Source organism: Erythranthe guttata, chromosome 12 (genome assembly GCF_056151865.1).
Source record: "Erythranthe guttata isolate IM_541 chromosome 12, IM_541, whole genome shotgun sequence".
Lineage (NCBI taxonomy): Eukaryota > Viridiplantae > Streptophyta > Magnoliopsida > Lamiales > Phrymaceae > Erythranthe > Erythranthe guttata.
This window is the reverse complement of record NC_142544.1, coordinates 16,754,600-16,772,368: the sequence shown is the minus strand read 5'-3', so window position 1 is coordinate 16,772,368 and position 17,769 is coordinate 16,754,600. Positions and strand designations below refer to the sequence as shown.

General features: G+C 35.7%; 4 protein-coding genes across 4 annotated transcripts; 3 read left to right on the top strand and 1 right to left on the bottom strand.

Moving 5' to 3' along the window:
• The first annotated feature begins 970 nt into the window (after nucleotides 1-970).
• On the top strand, nucleotides 971-3,283 carry LOC105967702 (uncharacterized). Its single transcript, XM_012992323.2, has 3 exons — nucleotides 971-1,379; nucleotides 2,550-2,623; nucleotides 2,969-3,283. The coding sequence occupies exons 1-3, from the start codon at nucleotides 1,128-1,130 to the stop codon at nucleotides 3,045-3,047; spliced, it is 405 nt and encodes a 134-aa protein (XP_012847777.1). The 5' UTR covers nucleotides 971-1,127; the 3' UTR covers nucleotides 3,048-3,283.
• Nucleotides 3,284-4,190: 907 nt separating this feature from the next.
• Nucleotides 4,191-9,432, top strand: LOC105967707 (phosphate transporter PHO1 homolog 10). Its single transcript, XM_012992326.2, has 14 exons — nucleotides 4,191-4,589; nucleotides 5,485-6,072; nucleotides 6,277-6,592; nucleotides 6,680-6,728; nucleotides 6,819-6,890; nucleotides 7,199-7,328; nucleotides 7,455-7,575; nucleotides 7,677-7,935; nucleotides 8,040-8,144; nucleotides 8,220-8,264; nucleotides 8,353-8,502; nucleotides 8,579-8,857; nucleotides 8,934-9,070; nucleotides 9,158-9,432. Exons 2-14 carry the CDS (start codon nucleotides 5,550-5,552, stop codon nucleotides 9,285-9,287), a joined length of 2,316 nt encoding a protein of 771 aa, XP_012847780.2. The 5' UTR covers nucleotides 4,191-4,589; nucleotides 5,485-5,549; the 3' UTR covers nucleotides 9,288-9,432.
• A 2,006-nt stretch (nucleotides 9,433-11,438) lies between these two features.
• Nucleotides 11,439-12,397, top strand: LOC105967711 (uncharacterized). The gene has a single exon (XM_012992331.2). The coding sequence runs from the start codon at nucleotides 11,527-11,529 to the stop codon at nucleotides 12,154-12,156; it is 630 nt and encodes a 209-aa protein (XP_012847785.2). The 5' UTR covers nucleotides 11,439-11,526; the 3' UTR covers nucleotides 12,157-12,397.
• A 775-nt stretch (nucleotides 12,398-13,172) lies between these two features.
• LOC148766623 (phosphate transporter PHO1 homolog 3-like) lies at nucleotides 13,173-17,420 on the bottom strand. Its single transcript, XM_088827024.1, has 13 exons — nucleotides 16,698-17,420; nucleotides 16,057-16,456; nucleotides 15,890-15,938; nucleotides 15,727-15,798; nucleotides 15,433-15,562; nucleotides 15,184-15,313; nucleotides 14,847-15,105; nucleotides 14,622-14,726; nucleotides 14,491-14,522; nucleotides 14,196-14,358; nucleotides 13,825-14,103; nucleotides 13,603-13,739; nucleotides 13,173-13,466 (listed from the first exon to the last, which is right to left on the bottom strand). The coding sequence occupies exons 1-13, from the start codon at nucleotides 17,287-17,289 to the stop codon at nucleotides 13,367-13,369; spliced, it is 2,448 nt and encodes an 815-aa protein (XP_088683150.1). The 5' UTR covers nucleotides 17,290-17,420; the 3' UTR covers nucleotides 13,173-13,366.
• Nucleotides 17,421-17,769: the final 349 nt, after the last annotated feature.

Sequence of the window (17,769 nt, the reverse complement as noted above, 5' to 3'; positions counted from 1 at the left end):
CTGCCTGAGACAAACTGGAATTGCTGTTGTGGTTTGCACGATTTCGTAATGGAATAAATGGACAGGGATTTTTGTGTGTTTTTATTTATTTATTTAATTAAATATATGGGATTATGCAGTGGGACTAGCATTTTACGTGCAACAAATTATTCTGTCTCAGTGTTTGTTTTGTCTTTTAATATTTTTAAACAAAAGCAATTTGCCCTACTCATCAACTTGAGGGTTTTTTTCGGGTGGTTAGATGCTATGCCTGATTATATGAGGTGGATTTGAACCGTAGTTCTAATTAAATAATTACCCACTAAACACACACACATACATATGTGTGTGTGTGATCATATGTAGATCTATCGGTTGTTCAAATTCAACAAATGTAAATAATCAGTTGTAACATCTAATTTCCCGATTTTATCTACCTTACTTTAATGATTTATTGAAAATGTTGATTATGGGTGAAAAATGCGTATAAATTTTTTGACTTTCATTGATTTGGATATAAATTTATAGGTAAATTGCACCTACACCTCTGAGATATACTAAAATTAAGGTTCTTGTAGTATCGGTAATTACAGTCACGCCTGAAACATTGTTAGAAATCCTAACGGAATAATGAATTGGATAAGTTATTCCGTTTGTAACGGACTATTAGTTTCATGCATTGGTGGACACAACATAGAGATAGAGGGTGTGACATGACTCTCCTAACATTTCTTAAATCCTTTTTATTTTATATAAGATTTATAAATTTTCGTCTATGGTAGCATTAACGGCCCCGCAGGAAACAAATATAGTGCATATCGGTCTCCGGGACATGATATCTTGGCTTCGATAATTATTTCAGGGGTGTGGCTGCAATTACCAATACCACAGAGACCTTAAATTTATTTTAGCATACATCAGGGATGTAGGTGTAATTTACCCTAAATAATTTTCAACCTTAAAAATAAAATTTATATTAAAAAAAAAAATCAAATTCATTTTCGATATTGCTCTTTTCCTCTTCACACTTGGAACGCCGTCGTTTCACTCTGTACCGCACTCACTCGCGTACTCTACCCTTCCTCCTCCCTCTCCCTCTGCTAATCGCCGACGACTAATTTTACGCACTTAACGTGCGCCGAATCGATATGGCTTTGCGGCTCTCGATGCTAAGAAGCGCCGATAGGAAAGCGGAGTACGCCCTAGGTGGCATCCGGCGTTTTGCCCACGCATTGGCCCAACCAGCGCCGCTAGATACTGCAATCACCCACCGGATCAACACCACCTCGCCACCGTTGGCTTTGCCGGAAAATCATGACGACAAAAACACGAGAGTCGAATTTCCGAATTTACCATATTTTGGTGGAGCCATGGAACTCATGGCTGTTCCCAAGAGGAAGGTGAATTCCGCTTGCATTTATTATTTTTGGCTGAATGTTTAAGCTTTGAAATATATTTGAAGATTTTAGTTTTCTCTGGTGTTACCGCCGTCTGATATTTTCCGACGATTTAATTCTGCCTTCATTCTCTTCGTTAGGGTTTAGGGTTTAGGAAATATTTTCGTTTATGGGGTTAAATTGCCGCTTGATTTAATGAATCCGTGACCTTTGCGTTTTCGATTTTATTAGCTATTGGTGATTTTTGTTTCACCAATGTCTAGTTTAGTACTAAATCTGACTGTTTTTCGTTGTATGCGACTGTTGCTTCTTTAGCATATGTTGTTTCTTCTCTCGCCGACTGTTGGAATTTTAGACGAGAAAATCAATAATTAGAACTATAGTATAATGTCAATATGAGTTATGGATTCTTTTGCTCCAAGTAAATGTAGCTGGAAATGGTGGAGTTTGTTTGTAGCCAGGTCATTCTTCGTTTATAATAGTGGATCTTGCTACAGGTTAAAATGTGTCTTTGGCTGTGGAATATAATGTTCCGGATATTTACACCGATGCAAGATCTATGAGTTCCTTAAACCTTGTTTTAGCTAAAAGTTTACAGATAGCGTTGTTCAAGCATTACGTGACTTGATCCAATGACTTTGGTTTCGTAATTCATATTGTAAATGGTGTGGAACGAGTCCTATATAGAATTTATGTTTCCTGTTCTTTCCATGATTTCTTCCTTTTTAATATGTGAGCTTTGGACATATATTATCTTTGCAAAACTAGAATATCGTAATGTCGTAATCGTGCCATAGTGGAACCCAAAACTATCAAGAGCAGTGCAGTGCTTGAAAAATCTGTTGTTGTCTTCTTCCCTTGTGTTAACTTACTATCTTACGTAGTCTTTAATCTGTGTTCATTTGACTCCTTTCTGATCTATTCCGATTTCCGAGACTTCACAAAAGGGAATGTCTTCGTGCACTTGATTTAGAAACCATATTTATCTAAATCCCTTCTTTCTTTTGTACTTTCATCTCCTATCAAACTATGTCAATGGTTCATCCGACACCCCCATACGGCCATATATTTTTTGGACTCGTTTTTTGTGTTAACAGTCATTTGCTCAGTGCCATGTCAATTGTTGAATGCTACAATATTTGGTACTCAAAGTTGAAATGCTTCTTCTTGCAGACTACTCCACACAAGAGAGGTATTAGAAACGGACCAAAGGCTTTGAAACCTATCCCGGTAATCGTCCGCTGCAAGTAAGTTGTTTTTTGCAATTTCATTTTGTTCCGAAGTTTATCGACTATGTTTTGAATTCGTGACAAGAAAATATTTAAACAACACTATATTTGTGTTTCTGAATTTATATTTTATGCCTACGTATTTTAAAGCATATTCAAGTTAAATAGAGCATGCAACTTAAGAAATGACTCGGCAAAAGCCTTATCCCCTTTATGAATGACGTATAAAAATTTGTTGTTGATGGGGTTTTAAATAAAAGAATCTAGATCCTACAGTGGGCCGTAAATCACGACTGGCCGTTATCTTCTATCTATAACTTCTAAATCTTGGCAAATTTATTACAATCGGTTGTATCTTGGCAGGGCTTGTGGTCGGGTGAAGCTGCCACACTTCTTCTGCTGCAGTGGGATCAAGCAAAATCCTGAAGAGAACAACAGTTAGAATTTATTACTGTGCTCCTGAGTGTCGAAATCTTTTTGCTACATGATTCAGCGTATTCTTGTTTAAAAATTGCCGGTTTTTTTTTCTTTCTTTGGGTCAATTGCGAGACATAATGCCTTACCTGCGGGTTCTATCTCTATAAACTAGACATGTTTAAAGTTGTTACTTAGGTTCAGTTTTTGCTGTTGAATAATGCTTAAGGTAATAATTAATTTTGCATTCAGAGTCGTTTGAAATTCTTAGTTCTATTCCTCTCATGAAATCCAAATCTTTTAGTCCAAATGTAACCTTAGCAAATTAATATTTTATAGTGAAATTCTGAAATTGAATATTTTTACAAAATATGGCAGCGATATTTTTATGATTGGCGGAAATTTGATTGAAATTTAATAGTGTACTTCTGAAATGAGTTGAAAATTGATGGATAAATTCTAAAACAGGTAAGGTCAAATTACCAAAAAACACTCTTATGTTTAGATAATTACAATCACCCGTCAATTATATATTATATTACAAGTCCACTTTTATGGTGTCAAATTTACTCTTAGAAATTGATTTTGTTTAACAATAAAATTACATTTACTTTCCGTTAATTGTAAAGGATTTGTTCGACCCTACACCCAGTTAAAAATACCGTGTGGGTCTTCTGCTGCCACGTGTCTTTTTTTGTATTTTATAATAGATTCCGCGCTAGGGTTTACCTTTAGGGGTTTTAGAAAAAAAAAAAAAAAAAAAAGAACACGTGGCAGCAGAAGACCCACCCACTGTTTTTCACCAGGTGTAGGGTCGAAGGAACCATTGTAAAGAGGGCAAACTACGGCCACCCTTGATGTATGGACAAATTACAAAAAACCCCTATTGTTTGGGTAATTATAGTCACCTTTCATTTTAAATATTTTTACATAAAATTTATGTAATTATATTATTTACCGAGTCAAATCATATTCAGTTCGGTAAACAGTATGAAATATTGGCTTACCGTAATTTTTGTTCGGTTTTATCTATTTAACATCCCTAAATTTATCTCTAAAGAAATATTTTCGTAAGATAATACATAGTTGATGAATGATTGTAATTATTACATAAAAGGAAGCTAAATTTCGTAATTTGACGGTAAGTAATTTGCCATTATAAAAGAGACGCCGTCAAATAAATAATAAAATACAGACTGAGTGTGACGACTGTACGATAGCGTGTCAATACACGGTGGGACGCAAGGTGCCCTACTAAATCTAAAATCCGAGTCATCACACAAGTATTTATCCCCTGCTCTCTCACCCACCTTAAGCAAGCCATGCACTTTCGGCAAACCGCGCCATTAAATATCATGAAGCTCTGTTATTCGTCCACGTGTCGACACTTTGGGTAGTCTCTCCTGCAGGCAATCCTTTTCTTCACCTCACGGAAAAAGCGGTTTGTTTTTCTGGGGAGTAGCAAATTAGCAGCAACAGTCAGTACTTGTGCAGATTTGTTTTCACATAAAACCATTTATCATCTCCCAAAAGTATATCCGCTGCCATTTCCCCCAATCAACTTTTAAAGGTAATTCAAATTTCAATCTTCTCTCTCTCTCTCTCTCTCTCTCTCTTGTGGTTCGTCTTGTGATGTTCAAAGTCGCTCTTCTATTATATTGTAGAGATTTGTGATGATTGTTTGTTTGAATACGAATCGGTTAATGCTTTTTTTTCTTTTTTTTTTTTTTTATAATTATTTTCCCTGTTTTCCGAGTTACAGTGATGATTGATTGCTAATGTGTTTTAGCTATAGCTAGTGATGATTATTGTTTTAGTTGAGCGATTTATTGAATTTCTTTCTGATTTGGTGTGTGTGTGTGATTGTGGATTGCAAAATTTGCAGTGCCAGTTGCATGCAGCTACAGTACTGATAGTAGTATGAGTTTTTTTTTTTTTTTTTTTTTAATGATTTGGTTAATATGGCTCCTGAAACATTGGTTGAAGGCTTGAATCTTTCCCTGATTTGACTGAAAGTGGACTTAACTGGAACAATTTTTTAATTTTTTTTTTTATAATTTGTTAGTCTAAGATAACTATATGAACTCGAATTGTCGTCGCTATTAGATTTCCGACAGTCTGAATGATGACGTACAAACTGAAATTTTAGAAAATATTTAGTCGATATTTTGGAAGTTTTGAGGTCAACTATTTATACCTGATGTAAAATTTTGTCAATGCAGTTTGTGATCATTTACCTGCAGATGAATGACATGTCCATATTTAGGTGTCTAAATGTTTTGACTAAACACTCATGTTCTCAGGAACTTGATTGGATTATATGTACATGTTTCGAAATTGAAGAGACGTATCTCGTTTATACTGCCTAAATTCCTATTTCCTGCAGATTATTATTGCAACGTTAATACCCTAAATATAAAGAATCTCTGTATTAATTTACATTTATTTTTTTGTGGCATGAGCAGTTCCACCGGAGGCAGGGGAAGTATAAAGACAGACTCGAACGTAGTTGTTAAATAGGAAGGCAAAAATGAAGTTTGGAAAAAATCTTAAGAAACATAAGGTACCTGAGTGGACAGAGGCCTATGTTGACTACAACGGACTGAAAAGAATATTACAAGAGATTCGAAATTTCATACGAAACAAGCCAAATACAGTCGGTGATTCCCCGAAGAGGTTATCACTGTTCAGGGAATTTTCTGCTTTAACTCGACATGACGACAATCTCAAGAATCAAGTGGATATTGAGAATCCAGTAATATCTGTTCACACCGTGCAACAAGAGAACTCCAGAAAGTTATACAACACCAAGTTGCTCTTGTCCCCTGAAGAAGGAGAAAGCGAAGAGAACGAGAGAATATTTTTCGAAAAACTTGATAACGAGCTCAACAAGACCAATGATTTTTATAAGGACAAGGTAGAAGAAGTGATGAAGGAAGCCGCTTTGCTCAAAAGACAATTGGAGGCTTTGGTTGCATTAAGAATCAAGGTCACAAACCAAAGCTGTTTGGCCCCGTCGAAGACTAAATCTCCTGTCAGATCAGACACTGTCGGTAATCTCTCAGCATTTTGAGCATTTTTCCGACCAATTTGATAATATAATCGGTGGTGACAGAAAAAAAAAAAAAAGGTGTAAAATGACGGTATACGATTGAGGTTCAATCATGTTTCATTGGTTGAAGTCACCAATAATTTGTTCATTTTTTAAGTTCAGTAACTTAATAATGTATTCATAGATTTGTTCTGGTTTGACACAGAAGTGGACTCGAGCTGTCAAGTTCAGCACTCTGATAGTGTCGCTAAAGGCAATAATCCTCCCACTGAAAATTCTTTACATACCGTAACAAATGAAGAGAATATCGATGAACAAAACAGTTCTCATTTAGACATCCTTGATCGTATAAAAATTTCAAAGACATTCGACAGTCCAATTTCAACGATTAAAGGAGTTCTCAAAGACTCCAGAGGAAACGGTTTGAGTTACAACAAAGAAGAACTGAAAGAAGTTGAAGAAAAGTTGAAGGTTGCATTTGTCGAGTTCTATCAAAAGCTTAGCCATTTAAAAAGTTTCAGGTAGATGACAACGTGCAAACACAGTCTTGATTTCCACAAAATGTCCTGCTTCTTTTAGTAAATATCACAAGTTGAATGTACAAACAGCTTCATGAATCTCTCTGCCTTTCTGAAGATCCTGAAGAAATATGAAAAGGTATGATAGCCGTTGATTTTAATGCTTTTACTATGTTCATAGTGGTCTGAGTATCTTTAAATGTTTTATTTACTTATAGCTTGAACGCAGATAACATCAAGGAGAGTTGCGAGCTTATACATGAAAATTGTGGATAACTCTTATCTTGGAAGCTCGGATGAGGTACTTCCGCTTTTTGCTATTCTTTAATTTTAAGAAGGTACGATGGAATGATATGGTGGTAGAATACAGTATTTTAATGTTTCTACTCGCGAATAGCTTATTAGATAAGCATGTTTGTTTCCCATATAGTAGAAAGTTTGTCTGTTTTTCCAACCACACCCTCCAGTAATATACATGCAAAAGTTTGTGTGTGTGTGTGTGTGTGTGTGTGTTTTAATATAATTTTGAGACTAATGAGACTATATACACACCATATACACATATACAATCTTTGATGAGACTTTAAAATTTTCTTCGGGTGATCACAGGTCATCAGTCTCATGGAAAGGGTAGAGGCGGTCTTCATCAAGAACTTTTTGAATTCTAACCGTCGGGAAGGCATGAAATTGCTGAGGCCAAAACAGAAGATAGAAAAGCACCGTGTAACATTCTTATCGGGTAAGTGACGTGACAAATTACATCACACTTTTATCGTAGATAAATTCCATTTGTAGCTGAAAGCTGAATATTACGCTTCCAAAAATGTCAACTGATATGTAACTTCTAACGGATTTGTGCTACCAGGTTTCTTTTCTGGTTGTTCGATCTCTCTACTAGTTGCTGTTATTCTACTTATTGAAGATCGGAAATTGATGCATAAAAAGGGGGCGACTTCATACATGTATACTATCTTCCCACTGTATAGGTAAGAAAACTGTACTGTTTTTGTCTACTCTATAATGATGCTGGAATTAAATTTAAACTATTTCTAGTATCGTACTGAAATTAAATGTAAACTTCTTGCAGCTTCTATACATATATAGTTCTTCACATGCTTGTGTATGCTGCAAACATATATTTTTGGAGGCGTTACAAAATCAACTACCCGTTCATATTTGGATTCAAACAGGGGACCGAGTTAGGCTACCGAGATATTTTTCTCCTCAGCAATTGTCTTGCAGTGGCTGCCCTTGCCACTTTCCTAGTACACTTGCACGTAAAGATGGACTCGAAAAGTCAACATTATGAAACTTATGTTGAACTTCTCCCTTTAGGCTTGATCATTGTAAGATATGAAGAAAAATATAAAAAAATAGTAGCACCAATCATTTGATCTGTCATTACTCCACGTTTTTCCTAACTATGTTTTTTTTTTCTTTTTTCATGTAGGTTCTTGTTGCTATTACATTTTGCCCCTTTAATATAATCTATCGTTCGAGTCGTTTCTTCCTTATAAAGTGCGGCCTTCGTTGTGTTTGTGCTCCTCTTTATAAGGTAAGCTTAACATGGATATTGTTTATGTCTCGATAGCATTGCTCAAATTTGATTTGGTAATCCATTTTCCTGTAGGTTACACTGCCTGACTTTTTCTTGGCAGACCAATTTACTAGCCAGGTTTTTTTGTGTTCTGCTTATTGTCATTTTGGTACATCTTCGTACTTCATATCATTGTTAAGTAACATGTTCTCTGTTTGATTTGCAGGTACAGGCAATAAGGAGCTTTGAGTACTACATTTGCTTCTACGGCGGGGGAAAGTTTTCTCGAAGGTTGAGCAATTGCAACAGTCATGATGTCTATAATGTCTTTTATTTTGTTGTTGCGGTTATACCATATTGGTTTCGCTTTCTCCAGGTACACAATTTTTTATTTATTTATTTTTATAATGTTTCTGAAGTAATACTGAGACATAATTCATCAATCGTTGAAGTGTGTTCGTCGGTTGTTGGAAGAAAGAGATATCGCTCATGCATACAACGGTTTGAGATATTTCGGTACAGTTGTTGCTGTTGTCATTAGAACAGCTTATGAACTGAGAAAGGGAACATTATGGAAAGTATTAGCTTTGGTAAGCTCAGTTATTGCTACTATAGCAAATACATACTGGGATATTTTTGTTGACTGGGGACTTCTTCAAAGAAAGTCGAAAAACCCGTTTCTGAGAGATAAACTTCTCGTCTCCCACAAAAACGTCTACTTTGCAGCTATGGTAACAACATCAAGTTCACTCTATACCATGTTACTTGATCGTCCTTCGTCACCAACTATTTCGGATTTTACTGCAGGTTTTGGATGTTGTTCTGAGATTCGCTTGGCTACAAGTCGTCTTGACATTCGATGTACATTCATTACAAGGAAAGACAATAGCAACAATCTTTTCATGCCTCGAAATCCTTCGGCGTGGCTTATGGAACTTCTTCAGGTAATCTATCTTATTTAATTACTTCAAAATGAAAAGTAGGATTGGTTTGTGTACTTGTAAAATTAAACTTGATGATTTGTTTATTAGGTTGGAGAATGAACACTTGAACAATGTTGGCAAGTACCGAGCGTTCAAGTCGATGCCGCTTCCTTTTACTTACTACGATAATGAAGATGATGACGATGATGATGATGATGTCATCGATAAGGATGATTAAGTCATCACTGCATATTCTTCCTGAAAATAATATGGAGAATTTTGTTTCCAATTTTATGGAATTCAGTCTTCTTTTTTAAATTTTCTGAGTAATTTCCGAAATAATTGAATTTAATTTTCGAAAATGCTATTTTTCATCCTTGAAATTTCCACCTGTAGCCAAAATCTTTTAGGGACTGTTGGTTTTTTGTCTAAGCAATGACAAGCTATGTAGCACGGAAACGGCGATATGGTGAAAGGGGGAAACGGATACGGGGAAACGGCATGTTCCGAAAATGGGATAGGGGAATTTGGGGGAAAACGTATAAATAATAAAGGTATAGGGGTATATTTTTAAATAGTTTATATAAACATATATAAGTTCTTTTTTTATATATAAATTCCTTTTATATATTTTTATACAAACATATTCAAAACAAGTTTTACTATCAATTTGCAATTGCATTAAATTAAGTGAATAATTTGGGAAACAATAATTTTTTTTGAAATTTTGCTACTCAGACATGTTTATAATTTTTTAGAAATTACAAAGTAGTTGTAAAATGACCCATAAGGTGTTCGATATGTGTCTTCGAATTTCAGACACGAAACATTTCCTAAACGCGGAGACATTAAGAAGTTGAAGTATTCGTTTTACATAGATGACAAGTGATTCACTGCGACTAAGAGAAATTATAATAATAATTATTAAAGTTGAAATTATATAAAATTGGGTAAATTACAATCACCTGAGGTAAAATGTAATTACAAAACCCCCTTTTGTTTGAGATATTACATCCAAACTCCTGCAATTTGTAATTTTTTTACATTCACACCACAAAAGGGTATTAATGTAAGACAGTTACAAATTTCAAGGGGATGGATGTAATTATTGGAAAATCAGGGGCAATTTTTTTTATAAATAGACCTAGGGGTGGGTTTTTTTTACCAAATTGCCCTACCAACCCGATGCCCTACCGTACCGTACCGATTCTCTACCGAAAAATCTCTACCGAATTATTACCGTACCCTACCGTACCCTACCGAAATATTTTGGTAGGGCAACGGCACTTAACATTATTAAAATGGTAATGCCCTACCGTACCGAAATATTATTAATAAATAAAATTTTATTTTAATAATTCAATTTATTATATATAATTGATGTTAAAAGTTTTTATGTTATAATTTTATTTAAGAAATATTTTACATTATGTAAATTTAGAACATATATTTAGGACACTTATATTTTAAAAATTAGTTTTGTACATTTTAAACATGTATACCTTGAATTGCTTGCAAAAAATGATATTCAATTTGACTTAAATAATAGATAATATAAATTGGTAATTACCATTACCACACCCTACCGTACCGAACTTTTGGTATACCGAAATCGGTATACCGAAGTTTTTGGTAGGGTATTGGTAATGGATTTCATAATACCGAAATTTCGGTATTGGTAGTGATTCGAGGGGTTTGGTACGGTTGCCCTACCAAACTCACCCCTAAATAGACCTTACTTCAGGGGATTATGTCAACATATTTACACAGTAATTAATTTTTGAAGGAATTGCTATTTGCGGTTTGAAAATTGCTATTTGTAGTTTATAACAAAACCCCTCAAAAAAATACTTTATCTCTCTAAAACCCCAAAACTTCTCAAAAAAATCCAAAAACCCCCCCAAAACCCGTAAAAGCCCAACTTGGGCGCCCATTCATGCAGTGCACGCCCAAGTTGGGCGTGCAAGCAGCATTTGGGCGCCCGAGTTGGGTGTCCAGTGCAAATTTTTTTTTTTTTAATTGAACGCCCAAGATGGGCGCCCAAGGCGTGTACGAACGCCCGGACACGCCTTGGGCGCCCATCTTGAGCGTTCGAACATTTTTTTGCGAAAAAAAACAGCCCTACAAATCGATTTATAGGACTTTTTAACATGAAATTGGTTCCGTAATCGACCTACCCAATACATATTACACATAAAAAAGTCGAAATTACATCAAAAAATCGAAGCCCAACCCTTCTTCAAGCTTGATTTCGATTTTTTTTTTTTTTGCTATTTGAAGTTTTGGGGGATTTTTGGATATTTTTAAAAGTTTTGGGGGATTTTTGTATAAACCGCAAATAGCAATTTTGTGATCGTAAATAGCATTTCATTTTTTGAATAGAAAAAGAAAAACGTAGAAAAGCGAATAAAGGAGATTAAAATATTCTCAGAAGAAAAAAAAGGGGTTTAAGAAGAGGGGTTTTAACTCCAGCAGCCATGGGAGACATTTTCTCCACGCCTTCACAACCAAACTCCAGCTCCTCCCCCAACGCCACCTCCGCCGCCACCGCCACCTCCGCCGCAAGCCCCACCATGTCTCCTCCAGATTCCCCGCAACCGCATCCACCCGAACCCACTCAGCACCACACAAACGAAGAATCAGAAACCCCAAATCGAGATCCACCAACAGATACAAAGTCTGCCGAAGAATCCAAATCCGAATCCGAATCGCCAATTCAGGAAACCCTGGAAGAATCGATCAAAGGCGGAGGAGAAGAAGAAGTAGAAGAAGAAGAGGAGGAGGGAGAATGTGGATTTTGCTTGTTCATGAAAGGGGGTGGATGCAAAGACACGTTTACAGATTGGGAGAATTGTGTGGAGGAAGCGGAGAAGAAGCAAGACGATATCGTCGAGAAGTGTTTTCAGGCAACTGCAGCCCTTAAAAAATGTATGGAGGCTCATTCCGATTACTACGCTCCCCTTCTGCAGGCGGAGAAGGCGGCCGAGGAGGAGGCCGCCAAGCAATTGGAGGAAGAGAAACAAGCGTTGAAAGACGGAGAAGAAGAATCCACGAAGAAGGAAATCGAGGAAGCTTCGGTCAGCTCTGATCAAATGAAACAGCCTTGATTTCGGTATGATTCTCAAGATTGAGCCTTCTTTTTTTGTTTTGTTTTGGTTATATTGTTATTCTTGTTGAATGGGAATGTGAGGGTTTAGGATATTTTTTTCACTTTGGTTAATCCAATGAATTCGAGAGTTTCGGACCGGAAATTAGTATGCTTTTCGAATAATTGTATTGAATATTGGAAGGAGATTCTTTCAATGCATATTGCTGATTATTAACTTGTGAAATCAATTTTATCTTGGGGGAAACTGTGAAACTATGTCTTTCATTATGCTTCTTCCTTGGGTCGATCGTTTATTAGAATCCCATTCTCGACGTAATTTCTTATAAGCACACTTTTTGAAGGCTGTTACATGTTTCAGCCACCCCCGAAAATCCATGTCAGCAAGAAAATTCTTATGCTTTCTAAAGAGAGCTTCCCGATTCAGAATAGGGTTATTTGGTTCTTGAAGTTGATGCTCTTTCAACTTGTACAACTTGGAAATACGATACGCTAAACAACTAGTCAACTACTACATAGAAGCACTTGTGAAAGACTTTAGATTACTCCTAAACCCCGTTGTAGGAGTTAACCAATAACGAAGGTTTACCTAGAGAAAGACCAAATTTTATAGTATATACTTAAATATACATTTTTGGAATTTGCTTCCTTGACTTAGTCAAGGGTCTTCGTAAAACAAGAACCGAAGAAGAGTCTACAAAGTTGAACTTTGAGCATGCCAATTATGAAAAGAAGATGGTATTTTTCTCACCACATATCCGAAATTCTTGTTTACTTTGTCTGCATATGTTCTATGTTTCTATCTCTGGATGTGTAGAATCCGATTCGTTTTCATTGACCATGTGTTCATGACTATTTAATACTTGTATCCCCTTCGTACAACATGTGCTCTGTCCTAATACATGATCTTCGACTTTTATGTTGTTCGTAGTTGTTATCGAATTTATATTAAGGTGAATTACGCCTACCTTCTATGTACTGTAACAGCAGCTAGATCTCTTCGAGTTTGGGAAATTACACAAACTTTCTTGACAATTGATTTATTGGAAATTTCGTTTCTACCCCTTAGGCTGGGTATAGAGTTACATAAAGACTCGCTTGCGTTCGTAATATAATTAGAAAATAATACTAGAAACCTCCATTAAATATTCCCCCCCCCCCCCCCCCCCCCCCCCGAACCTCTTTATTGGTCTCTCCATCGATATTTTCTACTACTCATCTTTGTCTCCATCTTCATAATAGTTGAACGGTAGCGGCACTGACTTAAAAGCGCGGTAATTTCCGACATTGTTTAGATGCTCGTTCTCCAGCCTGTATATATATATACATATCAAGAAAACTCAAACCAGTTATTACACATAACATTTGAATACAACAAATTCTAACAAAATGGAATTATCATAATTCACAACTACTAATATCATACATATATAATGAATAAAAGTACCTGAAAAAATTCCATACACCTCGACGAATAATCTCCAGAGAAGCCACGAGGGCAACCATCGTCTGTCTGTGCAACGAAAAAATCGTAAATTTCATCGCAGTCTGCATCCATGCTAATCTCAGTAACACATTCAGTACCTGTTGATAATAACAATAACTATTAAATCTCTCGAAAACTCTCTATATAAATATAATTATATATTTTCTTAATTAAAAAGCTTACAATAGCTCCATAGTAGACATTTTTGTTGGAGATAAGTAATTTATCTCTGAGCCATTTGTTCTTAGAGTTTCTCTGGAAAAAACCCCAGTCGATAACAATATCCCAATACGTGCTCGTAAGTGCAGCAATAATCGATGCTATCCATGCAACTATTTCCCAACCAATTCCGTTGTTGAGAGTGTACGCTGTTCTCGTACTAACTGCCACTATAGTCGAGAAATATTTCAGACCGTTGTACCCTTGCATGACATCTTTTTCGTCGTACAGCCTCCTTAGGCACTATGTATAAGGAAAATAAATGAAGAACATATATAGCCTACATTAGTACTCATATTTTTTATTTTTTATTTGTTGGGAATATTTCGACTAACCTGAAGAAGGCGCCACAAGTATGGTACCGCAGCTATAATAAAAGAGAAAGTGTTGAAAACGTCGCTCGTTTTGCAATTACTTTGCCTCGTTTTGTAGTCTCCCCAACCGTAATAGCATATATAGAATTGTAGACTCCTAAAAGCTTGAACCTGAGTTAGTAGTACATACATCAAGAATGTTTATTAATTAATTATAGCACATTTATTTATTTTTGCAAATTTTTACAATAATAATTTAAGAATAACTGAATTATGTATAGCAAGATCATATTAATTTATACCTGGCTTGTAAGCTTGGTCTGCTAAGAAGAAGTCAGGTAGTGTAACCTGCATTCAGTTCATATGTAGATAATTATATATATTTATATTATTCCTAAAATTCCTAAACTTATCAATAACATTTTATTTATTTTTTAATTAATTTACCGTATAGAGAGGAGCTAAGAGGCAATGAAATAGACAGACGAGCAGAAACTTCCGACTCGAACTGTGCACAATTTTTAAAGGGCAGAGCAAAATCACAACCGCGAGCTGCCAAAAAAATAATTAAAAACAAAAAGTCGAATTTGAGTAATATTCTTGGAGATGCTAAATATAAATATATAATATATATTAAATATCGAGATTTAGTAATATTCGTTGAGTTCTTACAATTACTAATCCGAGTGGAACTAGCTCCGTAAGGGCTTTATAGTCTTTAGTGACGGGATCCATTTCCATGTCCAAATTAGCAAGTACACCGGCTAATGCAAGAACACTTATACTGAAACCTATTAGCAGAACTTCTCTATATCCCAATTCCGTCCCTTTTTTGAAACCGAATATAAACGCGTAATTCACTCTGTATTTCCTCCAGAAGAATATGTTTGCCCCGTACATCGCCACGTGTAGTACAATGAACCCGAACAAACTGTCACAGATTATTCAAATTCACTTACATAACTAAGTTTTTTTTTAAATATAATATATATTCAAGAACTTAATTAACCTGTAAAGAGGAAACATGGTATCCATGTAGAGTACTCTCCCCTCGTCATGGTCCGCTTCTAGAATTCGACGTGCTCGTATTATAAGAATTAGGGCTAATATAAGAGAAACTGTGCAGCCAACAAGAAATCCTGCAAAATTAATTAATTAATCTCATATTAATATTATTTATTGAGGTGTTTAATGTTAACCAATTATTCAATCAATATTGATTAATAGCATATATAATAATGTAATCTATTTTTTTTACCGGCGGAGAATGTTATTCGATGCCTTTCCATTCTCTTCTGCGGCCTTAAGATATTCATCCCTTTACTCCGATTTGCGTTCAAGAAATGCTTAATGAATGTACTTTCTACCCTTTCCATCACTTCGCTCACCTATATTCAACAACACAAATAAACACTATATATCTATATATATATATATATATATATATATATATATATATATATATATATATATATATATATATATATATATATATATATATATATATATATATATATATATATTTGATAAAGATGTTGCATGTAAATTTCACCTCTTCAGAGCTGCCGAGGTAGGAATTATCAACCTTTTTCATGTAAAGTTTCGACGCACTTCTTGACGCAATCTGGAACGAAACATTAGATATTTATGTCGTCGAATATGATAAATAATGTAAGATTTGAAGATATATAATATGCCTGAGCAGATATATATACCTTATCGTATTTCTTCATGATTTTCGAGAATGCCATAGTATTGAGAAAACTGTATAAAAAAATCATTTAATTTTTTTAAAGAAGATAGTATTATAAAGAGGATTAGACGTAACTTAGATGAAATAAATAACATTAATTATTATCTATATGCAAATTAAAGCGCACACCTGTAGCTTTTGAGAAGCCTGAGCTTCTGATAAAACTCGACGAAAGCCTTTTTGAGCTGTTCTTCAGCTTTCTTGAAATTCTCCTTGCTGAACTTAAGGTCTGTTTTGTTAGGAAGTTTGAGAAAGCTTTTAATGGTGGATCGAGGAGTTTCTTGGCTCGGGTTAAACCTCATGCGCTGAAGTATCTCTAACGGCGCAGGTCTTGTTGTAGCTGAACTAGACCTCGTTTGATCGTTCATATTATATTCTTGAATCTCTGGATTATTATTATTATTCACAGGTTTCATTTCCATTCCATTATTGAATTTATCATCGTCACCCGATGATGATTCATCTGATGATGACTTCACCGATTGATGGATCAAATTCTCTTCGTCTACTGCATCCATGTGAATTCTTCCTGCACCAATTATACGTGTGTATATATATATATATATATAAGTTTCATCAAATTCACACAAAAAATATAAACAAGAAGTTATTCCCTCCAATTCATAAGAAATTGTCATTCGAAAAAAAATTGATTTTCTAAAGTAACAGATAACGTCGAGCACAAAAGAATTCTCCAATAGGACAGATTAATTTGAAACAGAGCATATATATATATATGTGTGTGTGTGTGTGTGTGTGTGTGTACTTACTGCTTGCTCTAATGGCTGCAGAAGGAGTGGTAGCGTATAACGCAGCTGTGGAAGCTTCAATATCCGAAGCAAGCTTAGAAGTTTCCTCGACACTATTAGCCCACCCTTTCGGATTATCAACTTTAATCCGAAAAGCTATAAGCGCTTCCATCTGCTTATTCAGAACAGCAGCTTCTTTCATCACCTCATCAACTTTCAGCTTATAGAACTTCACCACTTTATCGAACTCATCGTCCAATCTCTTGAAGTAAACCAGCTTGTACTCCTCTCCGTCGTCTCCGGTCATCAGAAACGTCGTCTCCGACCGCTCGTCCCCGCCGTCCGTGCGGACGCTGTTCACCTGGATCACATGATTTTCTATGTCGGACAAGTGCTTGTTGTTGGTCGATGAAGTCGCCGTGAGGCCGCTGAAGGCTCTGTAGAGGCTGAGGCTTCGCCCGAGGCTGGCGGACCGGGCGGCAGAGGGCGGCGGCCGGTTTTTCTGCTTGAAGAGGTGGAAGTCTTTGAGGAGGGTTTTCAAGAAGGCGTAGTCCATGTACGCTTCGTGCCATTCCGGCACCATCTGCGCCGCAAATTCTTTGCCGAACTTCATTTTTGTTTTTCTTTTTTCTTTTTTAAATTAAACAATAACCAATAAATAATAATGGATTTGAGAGGGAAAGGAGGATTTTTCTCAATTCCCTCAAGCTTTGTTTGGTAACATTATATTCTGAGTGATGCAATGTTTAAAATGGAGATCATCATCTATACATACAAAAATAAAAATTTAAGAAGAAAAAAAAAGAGAAAGACTTTGACCAGAGGTAGTCTTCTTAGCCAAAAATGATGTGCAGCCACAAAACTTGTGGCTGTTCTCTCAGTCGTCGAGTAGAGCTGTAGTAGGTCCCGAGTTTCAGTGCTCCTTCCTCCGTCCATCGTTCTTTGTTTTTTGCCTTCCCTTTCATATTTTCTAGTGGTCCCAATGAGTTCTCAATTTACAAACACCTATCCTTAAATCACATCGTACATGTCTTCGAAAAATTAGTATGCTTTCGAACAATTGTACTGGATATTCAAAGGAAGCATATGTTTT

What these genes read in the sequence shown, in the direction of transcription:
- LOC105967702 (XM_012992323.2), top strand. Translation starts at nt 1,128, where the DNA reads ATGGCTTTGCGGCTCTCGATGCTAAGAAGCGCCGATAGGAAAGCGGAG. An exon ending in TGGCTGTTCCCAAGAGGAAG is followed by an intron (nt 1,380 to 2,549) that starts GTGAATTCCGCT and finishes TTCTTCTTGCAG; the next exon opens with ACTACTCCACACAAGAGAGG. An exon ending in CCGGTAATCGTCCGCTGCAA is followed by an intron (nt 2,624 to 2,968) that starts GTAAGTTGTTTT and finishes GTATCTTGGCAG; the next exon opens with GGCTTGTGGTCGGGTGAAGC.
- LOC105967707 (XM_012992326.2), top strand. Translation starts at nt 5,550, where the DNA reads ATGAAGTTTGGAAAAAATCTTAAGAAACATAAGGTACCTGAGTGGACA. An exon ending in TCCTGAAGAAATATGAAAAG is followed by an intron (nt 6,729 to 6,818) that starts GTATGATAGCCG and finishes GCTTGAACGCAG; the next exon opens with ATAACATCAAGGAGAGTTGC. An exon ending in GGCTTATGGAACTTCTTCAG is followed by an intron (nt 9,071 to 9,157) that starts GTAATCTATCTT and finishes TTTGTTTATTAG; the next exon opens with GTTGGAGAATGAACACTTGA.
- LOC105967711 (XM_012992331.2), top strand. Translation starts at nt 11,527, where the DNA reads ATGGGAGACATTTTCTCCACGCCTTCACAACCAAACTCCAGCTCCTCC.
- LOC148766623 (XM_088827024.1), bottom strand. Translation starts at nt 17,289, where the DNA reads ATGAAGTTCGGCAAAGAATTTGCGGCGCAGATGGTGCCGGAATGGCAC. An exon ending in ACCTCGGCAGCTCTGAAGAG is followed by an intron (nt 15,563 to 15,726) that starts GTGAAATTTACA and finishes TGTTGAATATAG; the next exon opens with GTGAGCGAAGTGATGGAAAG. An exon ending in GACTTCTTCTTAGCAGACCA is followed by an intron (nt 14,359 to 14,490) that starts AGCTTACAAGCC and finishes CTTGATGTATGT; the next exon opens with ACTACTAACTCAGGTTCAAG.